Source organism: Vipera ursinii (genome assembly GCF_947247035.1).
Source record: "Vipera ursinii genome assembly, chromosome: Z".
Classification (NCBI taxonomy): Eukaryota; Metazoa; Chordata; class Lepidosauria; order Squamata; family Viperidae; genus Vipera; species Vipera ursinii.
In genome coordinates, this window is record NC_139517.1 from 98,833,581 (window position 1) to 98,854,057 (window position 20,477).

General features: G+C 36.3%; 1 protein-coding gene across 1 annotated transcript in view; it reads right to left on the reverse strand.

Moving 5' to 3' along the window:
* Nucleotides 1-927: 927 nt before the first annotated feature.
* SDHAF3 (succinate dehydrogenase complex assembly factor 3) overlaps nt 928-20,477 on the reverse strand; it is a 31,576-nt gene continuing 12,026 nt past the window's right edge. Inside the window, exon 2 of the mRNA XM_083376365.1 lies at nt 928-1,849. Within this exon, the coding sequence (XP_083232491.1) occupies nt 1,646-1,849 (204 nt within the window). The 3' untranslated portion in view covers nt 928-1,645. The remainder of the gene's footprint in view (nt 1,850-20,477) is intronic.

Below are 20,477 nucleotides of genomic sequence, written 5' to 3' on the forward strand. Positions count from 1 at the left end.
TGTATGATTAAATGGGCCCAAAACATCCAAGAAGTTATTACAATGGATACGTGGGAAAGGATTTGGGTGAGGAACGTAAAATTTACACAAGCTCAAAATTTAAGAGAGAACTTTTATAAAATGTTTTACAGATGGCATTTAGATCCTAAAAAGCTTGCAAGTATGTATCCGAATTATCAGCCTAAATGCTGGAGGTGCGGTGACGAAGATGCAACATATTTTCACATATGGTGGACTTGTAAAAAGGTTAAGGCCTTTTGGATAAAAATTTGGTGGAATATGCAGAAGATTTTTAAGCAAAGGATAAAGTTTTGACCGCAACTTTTTTTGTTGGGAATAATTACAGATGCTACAGTTGTGGACACTAAGTTGATGCTGAATTTAATTACGGCAGCAAGACTCTTAATAGGTCAGTATTGGAAGAAGGAGGAACTGCCGACTATAGAAGAATGGACTTTAAAGGTTTCTGACCTGGCAGAGATGGCAAAGATATCGGCTTATTTGCAAGATCACTCGCAAGAACGTTATATTATGGAGTGGAGAAAATGGATTGAGTATATCCAGAACAAATATGGGACTAAAAAGTTTCATGTAGCATTTGAATAAGTCTTCCTTTCTTTTCTCTTTTTTTTCTTTTGTTTATATATTTTATATTAATAGTGTTTGTAGTTATCCTATATGAGCTAGAGAGTGATAGATTTTAGAGTTTATGGTTGTTAGCATATGGATGTTTATGATTGTTCTTTTTTTTATACCTTGTACTTAGCTCTGGGAAGTCAGGGGGGGAGGGGAGGGGGGGGAGGGGTAGGGAGGGAGGGATAGGGGAGGGATAGGGGGGACTGTTAAAGATAAAATGTATGATAAAACTTTTCAATTAAAAAAAACTGTTGGGATGCAGAAGTTCTCCATTTTTCTTAGTTAAGAAACAGCTGAAGTGTTTATCCAGATATCCTTCTCGTACAGAACAATCCTCTTCCCAGCAGTCTAAAGCCTGCTTGACTTTTTATATTCCAATTAAATCTCAAGGGAAGACATCACAAGGGAACTTTTATCAGAACAGGAAGTAAGAACAGCATGGGAGGCTGAAGAATGATACAAAGGTGAATCACAGAAAGAGTAACAATACCATCTGCTACTTTAGTGCTTTAAAATGAAATAGAAAAACCAAAATTTCTTTTGCAGGAAAAAAATATTGAGCAAAAGAAGTCAGCTTTTGGTATTTGAAAGTAAGTACAAAGCAGAAATTAATATGATCTGCAAGACATTTGAATCAAACAATAATTTATGTTAAACACATATAGCTGCATTCTATTTTTAAGAAATAAAAAGACTATTAAATTTTGAACTTCAATCAATACGCAGTTCAAAGTTTTTACCTCTGATGTTCTGACTACCCACAAAATATATTCTTAGTACACAGCCATTTTGTTTCCTGCATATGATAAATTTAACACAGCTGAAATGTTCCAAAATATTAAACTATTCTACACACTTAGTAGAAGTACATAATATATAGATGACAGTAGTTGCTTCTGATCATTCATTATGCCTATCTTTACCATCTTCCTTAATTCTTTAGAATAAAACTATTTTGAAAACAAAATACACAAAAATAAACTCCATAAAGTGAAATTCACAAAACTTGTTAATGTTTGCAGTCTCCATCATCTAAAATACTGAACTGTCTCTTGGTTTTGGTGGCCTCTTGCATTAGTTCATGCAGCTGTCCAACTTGCTCATCTCGAAGGGCATTAAGTTTCTCCTCCGAGAGATGTGCTCCAAAATCAGGCTGATCAGTGGTGTTTTGCATATGTTGATTAGCCTGCTGCTGCAGCATCATTTCGTAGTTCTAAGAGGAGGCAAAAAAGAAATGAATAAAGTTGATGACAATTTGGTGAGTTGCATATTTTTTCAAGGTGGGGACTGTGGGGATGATGGGTGACCTTATCATATACAGAGAAAGGTGTTTTTATGTATTTCAGGATTTTTAAAAATAGAAATGTAAAATCAATCCAAAGGAATATAGACCTCATCTTTTTTATTTTAAATCATGAAATAATCATGCTTCCATACCTTGAAGAAGAATGGAGAAATATTTTTTGAAGCATCCCCGAATTTTTATTTAAACAGGACCAAGAATATCAAGTAAATCAAATGAATCTGACTGCCAACCAATATCAAGGAAAAAGATGTCTATGGAGATTCTCAGTCATCCAGGTCATAATTATCCCAAAGGTGGTTTTTCGTGAAGCAACTGAACTTTCTTGTTTTTCTTTGAAGACGTTTCACTTCTCATCCAAGAAGCTTCTTCAGCTCTGTGCGTCTTCAAAGAAAAACAAGAAAGTCCAGTTGCCTCATGAAAAAGCACCTTAAGGACAGGGAAAAGATCTTGCTCCAGAAAGATCAGTGTTTGAGCATCTTCCCTTTTTGAAACCTGACGCAGAAATTCAAATCCAATTTTTAAGCTAATGCTGGAAATGTGAGGTACTATGTCATCCAAGTTTATAACAACAATAAGCATTAAAGATCCCCACTGTGCTTAGTGGATACTTTTACAAAAGCCCCTAGTCTTCAAGTTCAATATTGCTGGCTATCATTTTGCTAACAAGTACACATCTGTTTCTGTCTTTGTGGACCAGAACTTTTTATCTTAAGGTCAAAATCTATTACGTTAACTCTGTAATATGTAACAGGAATCTATGAAGCAATTATTTACACATTCAGTAGCTTGATTGGCAAATTTCAACCTCATTTGGTCTGAGAATTAATTAAATTTGAAATCATCCGCACTCAAGAGCACTAGTAGCTTCACTGTCTCATTTGCTAGCCAATATTTTTTTCACTTCCCCATCAACTTCACCCTGAGATAGGAATTTCCACATAATCACCAATTTAAATGATTTTCAAAATATTAACTGAAAAAGTTAAGAAAATCAATCTATATAGAATTAAGAAAGCTAATAAAAAACTGACAGTATTTTACATTTCAGTTTGAACTCTTAATTTTTGTATTCTGCAGCAATGAATCATTGTATCATTGTGTTTGAAAGTGAAATACCTCTGTTAAACATCAGCTTTCTTCTCCATGTTTTTTGGTACACTTTTTTCAACTAAATTTAAGTTAAAAATATCTGTGGTCAAACCAACTTTTTATTTGAAGTATCAAATCTACCTGGCTCAATAATAGTAACTGAGAGAGGGAACTTGGAGTCCCAGTGGACAATCACTTAATATGAGCCAGCAGCATGATGTAGCTACCAAAACACTAATCACGCAGAAAATCAATCTAGAAATAAGAAATTTTCTAATTATTGGAATGGCTTGCCTTCAGAGGTTTTGGGTTCCCCATCCCTGGAGGTTTTTAAGAAGAGATTGGACAACCATTTGTCTGAAATGGTATAGGATCTCCAGAATGAACATACAGTCTTCATGTGGGGAGATAGCAAGAGACATTATAAATTGAAGAGGTCCTGCACGCATCATGCATGTAGAATCAGCAGATGCAGTTCTATTGAACTAACGTGAGAAAAAGAAGAGAGACAGTTACTCTAATTATTCAAAAAAGTGTTTCATTTGTGCTTCCACACGTTCAAAAATCATCTTTCAAACAAATTGAATAGCACTTATTACTGATCTTTGGTTTTCATCCAGGTTGAAGTAGCTCATAGTGTTAAACTTGCATTTATTTATTTTATTTTTATTTATTTTAATCCCATTTATATCCTGCCCTTCTCCGAAGACTCAGGGCGGCTTACAATCTAAGCACAAATCAAATGTGCTTAGCAATAGCCTTCATTCTATGTATATGCCTGCTTATTAGGGCTTTTGCCCCCCCCCAACCGGCATTATTACAAAGTCAGCTTATTGCCCCCAACAATCTGGGTCCTCATTTTACCTACCTCGGAAGGATGGAAGGCTGAGTCAACCATGAGCCTGGTGGGATGCGAACCTGCAATAATTGCAGGCAGCTGGTATTACTTAAGGAGGCATTACCCCACTGCTCCACCAAGGCTCTTTAGTGGATTGATCCCTTTAAAGTGCTTTTTTACTTTGGGTTATGACCATGCAGCAATTTAGGAAGGTCATGAGGCAATACTCTTACAATACTGATCCAGCTAGATACCACATCCTTAAAAATAGCAGAATCAGAGAATGGGTTATTCACATAGAAGGAAATCTATTTCCTTTTTTTAAATTTTTTTTTATTGATTTTCTAATTTTACATTTAAATATTTAAAAAGCAACATGGTGGCTGAGTTAATCAATAATTCAATAACGTACAAGTTTCAAACTACTACATTAAATATTTCCTCTCTTTTCCCCTTAGTTTTTACTGCCTCATGTTTAAATAATACAATTCTTATTATAACAATTAAATAAAAATAAATTTCTTACATTTATCAGTAATTTTTAATTTATTTAAAAATTTTATTTAATTTATTTTAACATTCAATCTTTATAGACAATCAATGTCCTAATTAGTTTTTCCCAATTTTTAGTTTCCCATTAATATTCAAGTTTAACATTTAATATATATAATTTCCAAGTTTTAAACAACCACAGTTCCCTTTATCACAATTCATCACAAAATCTAATGTTCAGGATACACATCTTATCCATTTAAATATATTCTATTTCTTGCCATCTTACATCAACTAATTAATAATACAGTATAACATTCTTATTTTCTATTAATTTCCAAATGTCTTAAATTTAGTAACCAAAATTTTCTCTTATTTCAACATTAAATATTTCCTCTTTTTCTCTTTATGTCTACTATCTCATATTTAAGTTAGTAGTTTTTATTATAACAGCTTATTTAAATAAACATATTTATTACATTTATCAATAGATTGTTAGCTTATAAATATCTTAATTACTTTTACATTCAACCTTTATAAGCAAATCAATTTTCAGATTTAACTTTTAATATTTATACTTCCAAGTTTTAAATCACCAAAGTTTTCTTTATCTCAGCTCATAACAAAATCTAGTATTCAAAGTACTCATTTTGTCTATTTGAGTATGTTCTATTTTAATTCTCACTAAGTCTTAACCCCAATTTTCTTCAGCCTTATTCTAGCTTTCTTTCTTTGCCAACTTGCCTTCCATGTCCGTGCTTTTAAGTCATCCATTAGATTTCCCTGTGTTATTATATATATTGTTTGAAGTAGAAGAGGCCATCCGGTCGCCACTTTTTTGGAAGGACTAACAAATCGTCTCTCTATTTTTCCATCTCAATGTAGTTGTCCTGAAATGTTTATCTTCCCTTCAGTATGTTCTTCTTCTTGATCCTCAGGTTTCTTCTGGTTTATATAGAAAGTGTTTTCCCTTTTCCATCTTGTCAGTCTCTTTTCTGGGTTTTCCATTAACTGTGTTTGTTGATCTACTGAATCTTCTATCATAGTATTTAATTGTTCCACTTCTTCTATTATGTTCTGTGTAGTTGATTCTTTAGTTGTAATCAAACTTTGGGTTCGTTTATCTGGGCTGACATCTTGTTCTTTTCTATAGCTTCTTATTTCATCAGTAGCTATAAGAATAGTTTCATAAATTGCTTTCAGCATAAAGAGAATCTGTCCTAATCTTCATCCATGTTCTCAGTAGAGTGTTAAAAACTTTACAATCAGAGAATGGGCTGGGCTTCTCACAGCTGATATCTGTCAAGGTTGCAAAAGTCTTATCTATAGTCTGGGCTACAAGCCAAGTGTCTTTAAGACAATAACAAATTGTAATATCAGGTTTAGCCACAAGATGTCGCCCATACCATTTAGGGTTGGGGGTTTTTAAGTCCAAAATTTTTATAATCCATTTTCTGATTTTACTTTTTCTTATAAGTAGAAACCCAAGTCTTCAATAAGAATAAAAAATATTTTAGTCTACAAATTTTAGAAGGATAAGGATCCAGTTAGAATCAGGTTATTCTTGCAATGTTTTAAACTCCCCTAGATAGTCAGTCGCCGCTGTTTTTAGAGGGTGGGATAGAATCTCCCTTCCCTCTCTTACAGGGGGAAAAATACTTTGGGCAGCTTATACAGGTGGAAAAAATAAGTAGGATTGAAGAGAGGTAGATCTCACTGCTTTGTAGGTGCTTGGTGGTAGGTTTGACTTCGGCTGTCAGCAGCCTAGTGACGCACCATATTTCTATGGCCAGTCTTTCATCTGCCGGTTTGGAGGGCTGCCCCAGATCAAGCAGAAGGGCTATCTCCCTCCCGCAATCAAGCAGGGATCCCCTCCTTGTTGGTCACCCCTACAGGGTGACTTTCGACCCTTGCCAGGGTCCCCCAGCGGTGCAAAATTGAACGTGGAAGATGGAGCTCACCTTCCGAACATCCGCAGTGGCCATGGGGGCAAACTGGAAGTCAGAAGGTAATCTATTTCCTATCTTCTCTCTTTGTTATCTCCAAAATAATGTATTATAAAAACAATATTTGGTATGTTATTATCAGCATTTCTATAAGACAGTTATAGGTATTCTATACATAAAGCATTTTTGCCTTTGTAGATCTGGAATAATTGAAAATATTATCCACATATTTTTATTGTATTATTTTTTACAGAAATTGTTCTTTACAGAGATAGTACATTACTCCATTTTTGTTGAAAATCCCAGATAATTCAAATGTTTTATTTTTTGTACATTTATCAGATAAGGATGAGATGCTATCACAATGTGGCAAATTTTATGTAATAGCTTCCAGTGTCAGAAAGGAGATAACAACTACTCAAAGTATGGTTATAGTCCATACTAATGGGATATCATTTTTTTATCAGTGTAAAGAGCGTAAAAAGACAGAGGTAAGGAGTTTTGTTAATATGATTAATATTACAATCAAAGGACAATCTGACCTTTAGCTAGTGCAGATTTTGTTTTGTACAGATCAACTGATCTTGAGAATCAGCAATCTTTATTACATATGATCTATGCAGATGGTAAAGTATATAAGTATTTTGTAAGTAAGGATTAATGTTGATTCATAATGAGAAGAGGCAAACTGTGACATGCCATCTCTGGTTCAGTCACACTGTACTAAAAATATATGAAAGCAATCTGAGAACACTTATTTCCCCCTTAGCAACTGACTACTTCAGACTTGAAGAAATGTAGTTCTAATAAGAACCAATGAATGATAAGTGAATCTAATCAACCCAGCAGCTCAACAGACACACTTTAAGGCAGGGATCAGCCTTGGTAGCAAAGAAATCCCATCATATTAGATGCCAGTCCTCATGTTTTATATGAACTCAGGTAGTGGTAAGACAAGCCCTATCAATGAAATATAATCTTCACTTTGAATACCATTATCCTAATTCTTCCCTCTTGAAAATGCTATATGTTCAAGGTTTAAGCACTCTGGAGATCCCAAGTTAAGCTGCTTTATTTCTTTTGTATAAAATTTCTCCATTCCAATTCCTATTGATGAATGTGTGTCTCTACAATATAGATGTTCTAATCTTAATTTATACTCTGTTTATTTTATTGGACAAAAACATTGGAGTTTATGTCTGTTTGGAAATTGGTATAATAAATTCCCTTTTGGCCTGACATTAGCATGTGGTTTTCATAGGAATATCTAAAGTATGGAAAGGATGCTTTTCAAAGGCTCATACGGCAGACGTCTTTCAAGCTTCACCAAATTAGCTTTGCATTACGTGCATTAAAAAAGGACCATGAACTCTTTATTCTTGTTTGCTTTTTTAAGAATTCTATATACACAGAAATGGAAAGATATATCAATCCCCAAAACAGAAGACTAGATGGAAAAAGTAATGCAGCTAGGAGAAATGGCAAAATTGATTGTTTTAATTAGAGAAAAGAACATATCCAGCTTTTGGTTTTACTTGGAAACTGCTTTATGCTTGAGACAGCAAAAAAATGAACACTTGATGTTGGGCTTTGCTGATTAATATAGTTTGTAGTTATAAATATGTCTAATATTTGTTAAGTTGGTAAAGTAAAAAGTTGAGACTTCCAGTTTGCCAACGCTGCCATTATGGACGTCTGGAGGACGGCTCTCGTCTTCTACGTCCAGTTTTGCATCGCTGGGGGATCCTAAAAAGGCTAAAGAGTCATCCTGGAGGGGTGACCAACAAGAAGGGGCTTTTGCAGAAACGTGGGGGAGCCACAACCCCCGTTAGTGTCTGCATTCCCTTCGAACCAGCGGACAAAATACCGGCCATAGCAACATGGCTGGTTACTAGGCTGTGGGCAGCCAAAGTCACATTACCACCAGGTAACATTAAAACAGTGTGGAAGAGACTGGGTAAGATTCCTCTCTTATACTCCAATCTTCTTCCTTTTACCTAAATAAGCTGCTAAGTACTTTCCCCCCTGTGGAGAGGGAGCAGGGAGTTCAACCCTCCCTTCAAAATAGCGGCGATCAAGCCTCCAGGGGTGTTTTTTTTAAAAAGTTGAAAAAACGAATTGACCTCAACTAGAACTTTATAACTTGTGGACTAAAAGCTTTTGACTACCTACTCCTTACTTCCTACTCTTATTTGAAAATTTGACTCTGCTCTTCTAAAATAGAAGAAATAATTGAAAAGAGATTAACAGTTACCTAAAAGAAACAGTAAAGAATTCTCTAAGCACTTGGGGGACACTCAGTGGCTAAACTTGAAATTGCAATCTGACACTAAAAAAAAAGAGAGAGAGAGAAGGAGACTTGGCAGATTCCTTAGAAAAACAAGATAAGACTAACCTTGAACACCAGATGTGAGACTCCACCATGGAAGAAATACAAAAACAAAACTATGCTATGATGAAAATAACCTACCAAACTTATCAGTTCCTGTCTACAGCCGGCGATGAAATAAGAGCTTTTGGGGGAAAAACTAGAAAGTGTCTTGGAGAAGCAAACTCAAATTGTGACTACAACTAATAATTTATCGGGACAGAACATAACAGAAGAAATTGAACAATCAAATACATTGACAGAAGAATTAACTACTCAACAAGCACAGACATTTGAAGATCAAAATGAGAAACAGATGGAAGAAAAAATACATAGTCCAGGACAATTATATCGAGGTGAAAATAATGAGAAGATTTGGTGCTTTTATTAGACCTCTCAACCCTTCAAAAAGGAAGATTGGAGGGTCACTTCAATACGATACAATAACACAAGAATTCTTTGATGACCCTGAAGCAAAGAAGCGAAAAATGATATGGCAAAGGAAAAAAGCAAGAATAAGACTGAAGAAGAATGGACATATTTAAGAGGCCTGAAATTGTACTTGGATTATGAGAGATTGTTTTGATGAAACAAATACTGGCTAATTAAAAAAAACATCAGATGTATGAATATTAACAGTTAAATTGAAATATTGAGCTGTTTAAATGAATTTGATTAAGATGTATATATGTTAAGAATGATATAATGTAATTAAAATACTTGGATGTAATGATATGAAAGGATGAAAGGATGTATTAAATGTTGAAATGGGAGAAATTTTGGCTAATTTTAATATGTGGAAATTATAATGAAAACAAGATTATATTGTATTATCAACTTGTTGATATGGAAATGAGATAGATAAGAAGTGTATTTATATTACTAGGTATTGGAGAGAATTGTGTAAAGGGAAGGGAGGTCAGCTAGAAATATAAAAATGAGAAACTTTAAATATTTTAACTTTAATATCAATGCAAAATTAAAACTGGAAAAGTATATAAGGTGTTTGATGTCTTAAAGATGGAATGTTAAAATATAAAATTTACGAAAGTATTGACAAATGTAAGAAAACTACTAAATAACTGATGGATAACAATAAGAAGTATGTTAATTTAGATAAGAGATAATATATATCAAAGGAAAAAAGAGAGGAAATTCTGGTTACAACAAATTGGAGATTTGTAATAATATGTATTTGTATGAAACGGAACTATTGTAACCCAGACACCACGTTGCTTTTCAAAGATACTATTGTAACATTGGAAAATCAATATGTATGTATGTATGTATGTATGTATGTATGTATGTATGTGTATATGTATATGTATGTGTATATATATATAAAAGTAAAAAGTTGAGGTGGTAATTTTATTTTGAACTTTGCTGCACTAAAAAATGTTGGAAGTAGATGCTTTTGTTTTCTCCCCCCCTTCCCCATATCTGCACCTTTCTTTCTTTCTCTCATTTTCTATCATCTTTATTTACATTTGTATTTTATATTATGATAATTTTAATTAAAAAATAGATTAGAAAGAGAGTAGTAAATCATCCAAAGTCATCACTATTATTATGGAAACTGAAATCTAACATAGTTGGAGGGTTTCATATTGGAGAAAGAGTTCAAATCACTACATGAAAATGGCACTCAAGTTTCTGTACCAGAACTAGATCTATTTTTATTTACATTGGTACCGAACATTGTCATAAAAAGATATTTTATAACTGAGGTATCAGTCTGTTGGATGGTAAACAGCTCAGAATCACACAAGTATGATGGACGGTATAGAAATTTGATCATTAAATAAAATTATTATACTTTGAAAACTTCCCCTTGGCCAACATCCAAAACGGGGTCTCTGAAGGCCAAAATTCCATTGATATTACTAATATACACTTAGCCCAGTTAGGAAGAACTCTGAAGAATTATTTACTAGCAATGTAGGAGAAAGGCAGAAGAAGCAGTTTCTTTTTTTATTTTTTATTTTTCAGTTCCTTTAATATACCACAAACTAACCAATGAAATATAAACATTTTTTCAAGTATGTAACATTTGTTATATCAGTAATGCTGTAGGTAGTATATATCGCCATACATAAATACATACACATAAGTTTGGGTGCTGCTCGTCCATTTCCCCTTTCACTGTATCCACCCTCCTTCTCTCTCTTCCCTCTTCTCTACTTTCTTTCTCCCTTTCTCCTTTCTTTCCTACTTCCCTCTTCTTCCTCTCCTCTCCTCTTTCCCTCACCACTCCCCTCCCATTTCTCCCTTCTCCTAGAGGAAGCAGTTTCAATAGTATAGTGCTAGGTGCAAATACAGCTGGCACAGGAATCAGATTCAGGTAATCCTTGACTTACAACCATTTGTTTCGTGAGCTTTTAAAGTTATGGCACTGAAAAAAAATGACATGACCATTTTTCACACTTACGATAATTGCAGCATCTCCCTGGTCATATGATCAAAATTTGGACGCTTTGCAACTGCATTTATTTATGATGGTTGTAGTGTCCCAGGGTCATGTGATTACCTTTTGCGATCTTCTGACAAGAAAAGTCAATGAAGGAAGCCAAGTTTACTTAATGACCACCCAATTCATTTAACAGTTACAGTGGTTTGCTTAACAATTGTAGATAGAAAGGTTGTAAAATGGAGCAAAGCTCATTTAACAACTGTCTTGCTTGCAATGGAAATTTTGGGTTCAACTGTGGTCATAAGTTTGTACATGTAAACCCATTCTGATATGTTTTTAAATGTACAAAAAACACTATTTCTCATGCAACATTATAACACCTTTCCAGCTGCACAACACAAAATATACACATTACTAGTTCTAGGCAACACTTTCAAGTCATACATTTATTTGACACTATTGTCAGTATCTCTAAAATCTTTATTTCCCTGAAGGATTTGATCCTGTTATTGTCATAAAGATTCACTGCCGGGAGGAAAAGAAACATCAAATGCATGAAAAATGATCACAGCAAAGATTGTTAATTCAATAGCAATACTAATGTTTTGTTTAAGACAGAGTATGAAAATAAAGATACTCAGCCCACAAAAATACAGAGTGCTCCATTTATTCTCACAATATGTTAAAAACAAGGAAATTTTTCAAACCAACAAGTCTAAATAGTAGTTAACACTATTTTGAAAAAAGTTATATAAAGTACTGAAATATCATCCTCAAGAATGGTAATCTCTGTTTCTGAATCAAGGTCTTTATGCTGCCTGTCACTACAGGTAGTCTTTGACTTACAGCAGTTCATTTAGTGACTGTTTAAAGTTACAACAGTACTGAAAAAAAAAAGACTTATGACCATTTTTCATACTTATGATGGTTGCAGCATCCCTGTGGTCATGTGATTAAAATTCAGACACTTGTAAATTGATTCATATTTATGATGGTTGCAGTATCCTGGGGTCACGTGAACACCTTTTATGATTTTCAGACAAGCAAAAACAATGGGAAAGTCAGATTCATTCAACAACTGTGTTACTAATTTAACAACTGAAGTGATTCACTTAATAAATGAAGAAAGAAAAGTCATAAAATGGGCAAAGCTCACTTAACAAATGTCTCATTTAGTAACAGAAATTTTGGGCTCAATTGTGGTCATAAGTCAAGAGTTACTTGTATATCACAGTATGTTGATGATAAAAGTGGTGAATATATGGTATTAATCTATGCTTTATTTGGGTGTTGGTTGTTTGAGAAGAGGTATTGTTGTCTTTTTGCTTATGTCTTAGTTCTGTTGTCTTTTGAGGATGTATACATGTGGCTTATCTCTATGTATCTATCGTTGGTCAATTTGTCTGAATGCCAAGCTTCCAGGATTTCCCTAGCATTTTTGGATTTAACATTTGGGCACTCAGTTTCCCCATTAAAACTATGGTTAAGTCTGTCCATGTTTTAGGAGATTAAGGAGTTTTTATTGTATCATCTGACAGCTAGTTGGTGTTCATGGATGCACTCTGCTAGTCTTCTACCTGTCTGTCCTTCATAGTGCTGTTACAGTCCTTACACTGTATATTATAGATGCTCCTGTTTTTACTTCTTGGATTACCGGGTCCAATTGTTCTACATAATTCTTGGTTTTAGGCAGACAGTAGATTATTTTTCAATAGACTTGCATTCCCATTTTTTGCCATAATTTCCTGTTGATAAAAATAACCAGGAAGTGCAATGTATTGTTATTTCCTTCTACTGTTGTGAAAATTGTCCCTTTGAAAATGTTGTTGATTATTTCTTGTATCTTCACAGGGTGTTTTTTTATTATGATTTCCAAGTACTACATTATAATATTTGCTATAAGCTCTGAGAGTGGTGATCACATGTTCCTCTGCCTGTTGGCATATTTGTCTATCAAATTGAAATACAGGCAGAGGATGATGAGGCCTATGATTCTGAGTATTTTGATCTTAATGTATTTGGTTGGATCAAGTTTGTTGTATAGCAGGGCTTTTCAGCTGATCTGTATGGCCAGCCCTGACCTCCGCAAGTGGAAAGCAAGGGAGATTGCCAAGAGCACGAATCGGCATGTGCTGAGAAATGCTGATCTCGCGCTGCTGCAATCTCCCTCGCTTGGTTTCAGCTTGCCTTGCTGCAAGACAAAGCAAGCTGAAACCGAGCGAGGGAGATTGCCAGGAACGCGAATCGGCCGATCTCGCGCTGCTGCAATCTCCCTCGCTCGGTTTCAGCTTGCCTTGCTGCAAAAGAAAGCAAGCTGAAACTGAGTGAGGGAGATTTCCAGGAACGCGAATCGGCCAATCTCGCACTGCTGCAATCTCCCTCGCTTCGTTTAAGCTTGCCTTGCTCCAAGAGAAAGCAAGCTGAAATGGAGTGAGGGAGATGGCCAGGAATGCGAATCAGTTGATCTCGCGCTGCTGCAATCTCCCTCGCTTGGTTTTAGCTTGCTTTCTTTTGCAGCAAGGCAAGCTGAAACCGAGCGAGGGAGATTGCAGCAGTGCGAGATCAGCCGATTCGCGTTCCTGGCAATCTCCCTTGCTCAGTTTCAGCTTGCTTTCTGCAAAAGAAAGCCGGGCCACAGGGCTGCCTCCGCAGGTGCTGCTCTAGCACGGAGAGGGAGAGGCCGGTCCCCATTCGGCCTGCCAGCCCCAGGAGAGCCCCACGCGAGCGGCTTGCCAGCCACCGAATCCTGGCTTTCGAGCAGGAGCGGCCTTCCCTGCTTGCCCTTAGTTGGCGCCGGGAGCAGCCACTGCCACCCGCCCCTCTTTTCGCAAGCCCTGCTATGCCGCCGCTGCAGGTATCCAGCAGCGGGAGGCTCTGGGACGAGGGCCTGTCGGGGGTGAAGGAGTTGGGGCTGCTCCGGCAGGCCACTTCTGTGGCAGTGGGGCATGCTGGTGCCCTGCGCTGCGCTCCGCTGCGGGGGCCGCCCTGGGAAAGGTGGAAGCACAGCTGTAGTCTGGGACAGTCAACCGCTCAGAGCCCTATCTGGCCGGCTTTGTGCCTCTGTCCCTCAAGAGCAGCTGGTTGTGAGTTGCTAGCGTGTGCTTCCCTGAGTGCCAGATCTCCCCCCACCTGGGACTCCGGCCGCGTCTGCAGAAGGCGAGCGGGGCGAAGGGTACTTTGGTGCATCTTCCATCCCTCCTGTGTGAAGGGCACCTTCCTGCCCCGTGGTCCATAGCAGCATTGTTGGTGTGCGTGGATTGACTCTGAGCAAATAAGAGGTGTTTCTGTTGATGGAATAAAGCTTATTAAATGAGCTAGCAACCTCCAAGTATCATTGATAGATCTTCCCCAACTTTCCTCCGGTGCTTCATAAAGACTTAAGTGGGCATCAGGATTCTTGGTAAAAATGGATTTAGAAGGAAAGAAATGACAATGGGAGAGAGGGAAGGAGGAAAGGACAAAGAGGGAGGGAAGGAAGAAAGGAAAGAAGGAAAGGACAATGGGAGAGGGAGGGAGGGAGAAATAGAGAGAGGGAGAGAAAGAGGGAGAGAGAGAAGGAAAAAGAAATAGGGAGGGAGAAAAAGAGGGAGAGAGAGAGAAATAAAGAGGGAGAGAAAGGGAGAGAGAGAAATAGAGAAAGAGGGAGAGAGGAGAAAGAAATAGGGAGGGAGAAAAAGGGAGAGAGAGAAATAAAGAGGGAGAGAAAGGGAGAGAGAAAAATAGAGAGAGAAAGGGAGAGAGGAGAAAGAAATAGGGAGGGAGAAAAAGAGGGAGAGAGAGAAATAAAGAGGGAGAGAGAGGGAGAGAGAGAAGGAGAAAGAGAGGGAAATAGAGGGAGAGAGAAAGAGGGAGAAATAGAGAGAGGGAAAGAGAGGGAAAGAGAAAGAGGGAGAGAGAGAGAAGGAGAAAGAAAGAGGGAGGGAAACAGAGGGAAAGAGAGAAAGGGAGAAATAGAGAGGGAAAGAGAGAAAAATAAAGAGAGGGAGGGAAAGAGGGAGAGGGAGAGAAAAGGAGAGAGAGGAGAGAGAAAGAAAGGGAGGGGGAAAAATAGAGGGGGGGAGAGAGAGGAAGAGAGAGGGAGAGAAATTAAATTAGTAACATGATTGTTAAGTGAATCTGGCTTCCCCACTAACTTTGCTTGTCAGAAGGTTGCAAAAGGCGATCACATGACCCTGGAACAATGTGACCATCATAAATATGAATCGATTGCCAAATGTAAATCACATGAACCTGGGGATGCTGCAACAGTCTTAAGTGTGAAAAATGGTCATAAGTCACTTTTTTCAGTGCCGTCGTAACTTTGAACAGTCACTAGGTGAATTGTTGTAAGTCGAGGGCTACCTCTACTTTATCATTTTTTTCCCCTTTTTTTTGGTCAAGTTTTTGACACTTTGCTGGGCGACTGGTGGTACTTGGACAATGCCTTGTCCTAAAAGTGGTACAATGGATGAAAAGGTTGAAAAACCCTGTTGTATAGTACTGCTGTCATGAACGTTTTGCTACATCTGGATCTATAGACATAAAAAATGTTTTGATATTGAATGAGCCATAATTTAACGTTCTTCTATTTTTAAATCTTTGATTTTCTGGAGGAATTATAATGACATGTTGCTAGAATACTCACTCCTTTCTGTGAAATATTCAAGCTTTTTATAAGGTCTTTGGCTATGTTGTATGCTGGAGTCCCCAGCAATGATACAATTAGACAAAAAGGTACATGAGACTTATATGTTTTGAGGCATCTATAGAAGCTGGGTAGTGGATCTACTATTTTTTGACCCACCACTGTTGTACTTTTGTGATCTGACCTTTCTTATTTGGGTGGTTCTCTTGATTGTTTAGTTTCTGTATTGGCTTGGTGTTTACTTGGATGCAGTTTTTTTGGCCTCCACTAATTCTTTATCTGTTTGAATGTATTGTGTTCTCTCCATAACAGTGGTTCATCCTTTGCCTGCTGGGAGGATGGTGATGGTTTGGACTTTTTTAGTTTATTTTGTCTGCTGCTTTGATTCTCCTGATCTGTGGTATGACTATCTGACATATATTTTCTTGGCTCTCTATGGCATGTTCTGTGGTTTCAAATGTTGCTTCTAAGGCTACAAAGAATTCTAACTGATTAGCTTTGTTTATGTTGTAGCTGAAGCCTTTCTGGAGAATATTGTGTTCTATGGATAGTAGGGCGCCAGACATGTAAATTTTTCATTTATGTACATATACCTCTTTGGTTCCAGGATTTAGTTTAAACAATTTGCTTTGGAGTTTTGTTTTCCATTTTTCAGCTTGTCTTAAGAGACATATATTGATGATTGCTGTCATATTGGAATCCAGATAAAATACATAACTCTATTTCCCACAGGAATCTTCACATGAACCTCCTCAGCAGATGCTGGTCATTGTCCTGTTGTTAGGTCATGAATACATAGCCATCCCAGTTTCATTGCTAGGCTGATAACTAAAGCTCTATCAAAAAAATAATAATACTAAAGGGTACATGATTTATGAAGCTAACAGGAAAAAAAATGCTATTATCCAAAAAGCAATAGAATATAACTTCTGATTCTTTTTATCTTTAAATGGTTTAGCCAAGCACTCCTTATCTGTCCCTAAATAAAAAAACATGGCATTCTTCAGAGTTTCCTTAGTAAAGGAACCATATAACTATTTTCAGAGGATACTGTGTTGTGCCAAGTGCGTTAAAAGCATGTTGTGGCATCTTAAAGAAAAATGGAACAAATAAAAATACATCTTATTTGTTTCTGAATAATGCATTAGCATCTAGGTACCCATTCAAATACTACAGAAGTCCTGTACTGCTGAAATTTATGGAGGGATAAACCATCTCTTTTTGGAAGCAAGCATTCTTCTAAAGCCATTGTCCTGTGAATATTTTTCACACTTATGATTTTCAGGGAGTAGTAGAAACACTCACAAAGGTAATTTTTATGTAAATTGTTGTTCATTTATATTCAGAATTCCATTTACCATACCTAGATTTCAATACATATTTGTAGGGTTAAACATTTTTTTCTTTCTCTTTTGATAGCAAAGCTTTGAAACCCTCTTTAAGCTCTTCACAGAAACCAAACAATGTGCCAGCCTTGCTGTTTTAAAAACCATGGTACTCTGATAATCAGAAATAAAGGAGAGCTTAAAATGAATACACCGTTTTAGAAATAAATATGGAAACTCAACCTTTTTCTATTTCTGTTGCCATGGCAGCATTTCTATCCCATAATAACAACCTTTGTATCCTTGAGTTAGGAAAAGTTAAGTAATGCTTGAGTTTCCATATTTATTGCTTAACTTTTCGATTGGGAAAGAAACATGAACCTTTTGGTTATTTTCTGGAAAGAAATATAGACAAATACAACCAATGTTCCCAAGAATTATATACTATATTATATACTAGGCTGCATCTCTCAGTCAAAAATGTTATTTATCTACAGGTAAAGTAGCTCTACTTAAACCAGCAATCTCTTGTTTGGATGATGCCAATGTTTTGTTTTTTGAGCTGTCTTTGCAACTAAATACAGTCATGGTTTAAATGCATCTTCCACCCCCATCCAAAATATGTTGCCTAAATTCTTTTAAGAAAAATTTTCCGAGATTTTATCAACTTCATCCTAAGTTTTTAGTTTTCTCACAGTATTTCAGTCTTTTAAATTGTTCTTTTAAAATCCATTTTGAAGATGCTAGCAATGTCAGTTATGGATGCAATAGATACTCCTGCACATACAGCTATTGTGTTACTGATCATTGGTTAACAAAAAAAGGGGGGGTTGATATAATCATAGTACAAATGCTGTGTGATGTGTAATGCTTCCAGGTTGTTTCTGAGTCCAATTCAAATTGTATCAATTCAAATTGCTGCCCAGCTGTTATTATTCATAAATACATTGTGCTGCCACTAAACTACTATTGTCATTGATGCTGATTGAGGAAATTTGCAATGCTCTGCATAAGACTTCAATCCCCTTGAAAGTTAAAAATGTATCATTATTCTTTATGTTTCTGAAGTTGTGGAACACACCAAAGTAATTTGTTGCATAATACTAAGACAGCCTTGCATGGAGATCTTCTTTGACTAACTCTTCAAACTACTGCCTTAATAGGGAAGAAGAAGCCTGACACTATCAAAAGCAGTTTAGAAAAGCATATAGATATGCAGTCAGATTCCACAGAGAGCAGATTTGTATTTGGAGGTAGCTACATAAATGTGATGACTCCTGAGAATATGACTGCACAAGGCAGGAAAGAACAGAATACAGCATCTGACAAAACAGAGTAAAAACAACTGGACTCTTATATAATAACTGAAGGCCAGCTGCATCACTGGATATTAATTTTAGTATAATGTTTGCTTTAAAGATAAAGTTCACTTTTCATAGTTAAATACATGATAAAGGAATCTAGGACAAAGACAAGAGCAAAAGTATCATTCTAACTATGTGGATGGTAAATGGTAGATTTTTATTTTATTGTTTGGTCTGTGAATATTAATACAATTCACCAGAATTTATATACATTTGACATACCATATACTATGGAACCATCTTTGTCCCATTGCACCTGCCAGTCCCATCTGGCCAGGCTGGGAAGTTATGTTGCAGACCCCATCAGTTAAAGAAATAGGGTCCTGGAAGAGAGGCACTCTCTCTCATTGTCCCCATCCTGTGGGATATTCTGCCCCCTGGAGGTGAGGCAGGTCTCCACTCTCCTGGCCTTCTATAAAAAATAATTAAACGTAGCTCTGCGGCTTCATGTGTGGAACCAAGAGGAGCACGCAGCTGTGGGGCTGTCAGGTGCCCTGGAGCCCCTCTCTTCACCTTTTAAATTAATTTTAACAGTGTTCCTTGCCTTCTTCTAACTTTTTAATTTTTTATATACTGTTTTTATATACAGCCCAGTCTTTCTCTCTGAGGAAGATGGGTGGCTCAAAACTGTGAATAATACATACATGCAAAAATATACATACATACTCCTAGTTTCAAATCATTCATATGAACTTGTTCTTTACTTAGATCATTGGCATTTTTTTTTCTTTTTCAGCATTAAATAAATAAAATTATACTTTACTCCATTAACATTGACTAGAATAGTGGCCAAAATTGTGGAAACCTTTTGGGAAAAGGGTTAGGGTTAGGGCTAATAACACCAGTTTTTTTGGAGTAGTACCATAAAATTATATATCAATGGAAAGATAGTTTAATCAAGAACATAATGCAACATAGTTTAATTATCTGTACTGTATTCTATGAAACGTTATAGCCAAATAACCAGAAAAAGGAAGCACAACTTGCTTAGGTTGATATCAGTTAGCTTTCCTTCATCTGACTGCAGCCAATGAGCATGAATGTTTAGAGAGCCAATCAGGTGTCATCTTGTTTTGGCAATGAGCCAATCAAATCACAGTAGGATTCAATTATTGATGTCATTTATTAAAGCTGAGAGGAGGACATCTGCAAGTGGTTATGTGATTGCTATCAAATTGGTTGGGGTTTTTTTTTCTTCTTTCATTTAGTGAGCTTGTAAAACATAATAAAATTAATGGTGCAAAAAGTTGACTAGTTGCCCAGAAAGCGATGTAAAATAGTATTATTAAATGAACAAGGCTACAGTTATAAAGAAATTAGAAGAAAAATTGGTGGAAACTTAACCATTTCTACTGTACATTTTTCCCAAAAGGTTTCCACAATTTTGGCCACTACCGTATGTGTCATTTGAAACATTGTAAATGTATTAAATTAAAAATGCAATTTCTTAAGCTGTATAAAGTAATTAAAATTGATGTCATGATTAATTTTAAAAACAGGAGAGATTTACATACTTGATAAGGAAAAAATATTAATGATTTCATATACATTACTATTATGCACATTTATAAAACTTCATAAAGGCATTTTACCTCATTTAATTATTCTATTTAAAGAACTTTCAATTTATAACATAGCATTTAAGCATTCTTAACCATTTGTGGAGATGGTTACCAGCATCAAATTTCTGGGTGTGCAGCTGATGAGTTGGCTGGCTGCTCAACAGTGAGAAACTGGTGAAGTGGGCACAGCAGCTCCTGCATTTTCTGCATCACATGAGAAAAGCACATCTTCCTTCCCCTGTCCTAACCACTTTCTACAGGGGGACAATCGAGAGCATCCTGTCATACAGCATCACAGTCTGGTTTGGAAGCATAATTACTTCAGATAGGAAGGCAGTGCAGAGAGTGGTGAGGATGGCTGAAAAGATTATTGGCAGTTCCCTCCCGTCCATCCAGGACATAGCATACAAGTGTTGCTTAAGCAGGGTCTGCAAGATTGCTTGGGACACTACACATCCTCTTCACGACCTGTTTTCCTTATTACCTTTTGGGAGGAGGCTTCATGGTATCTGAAGCA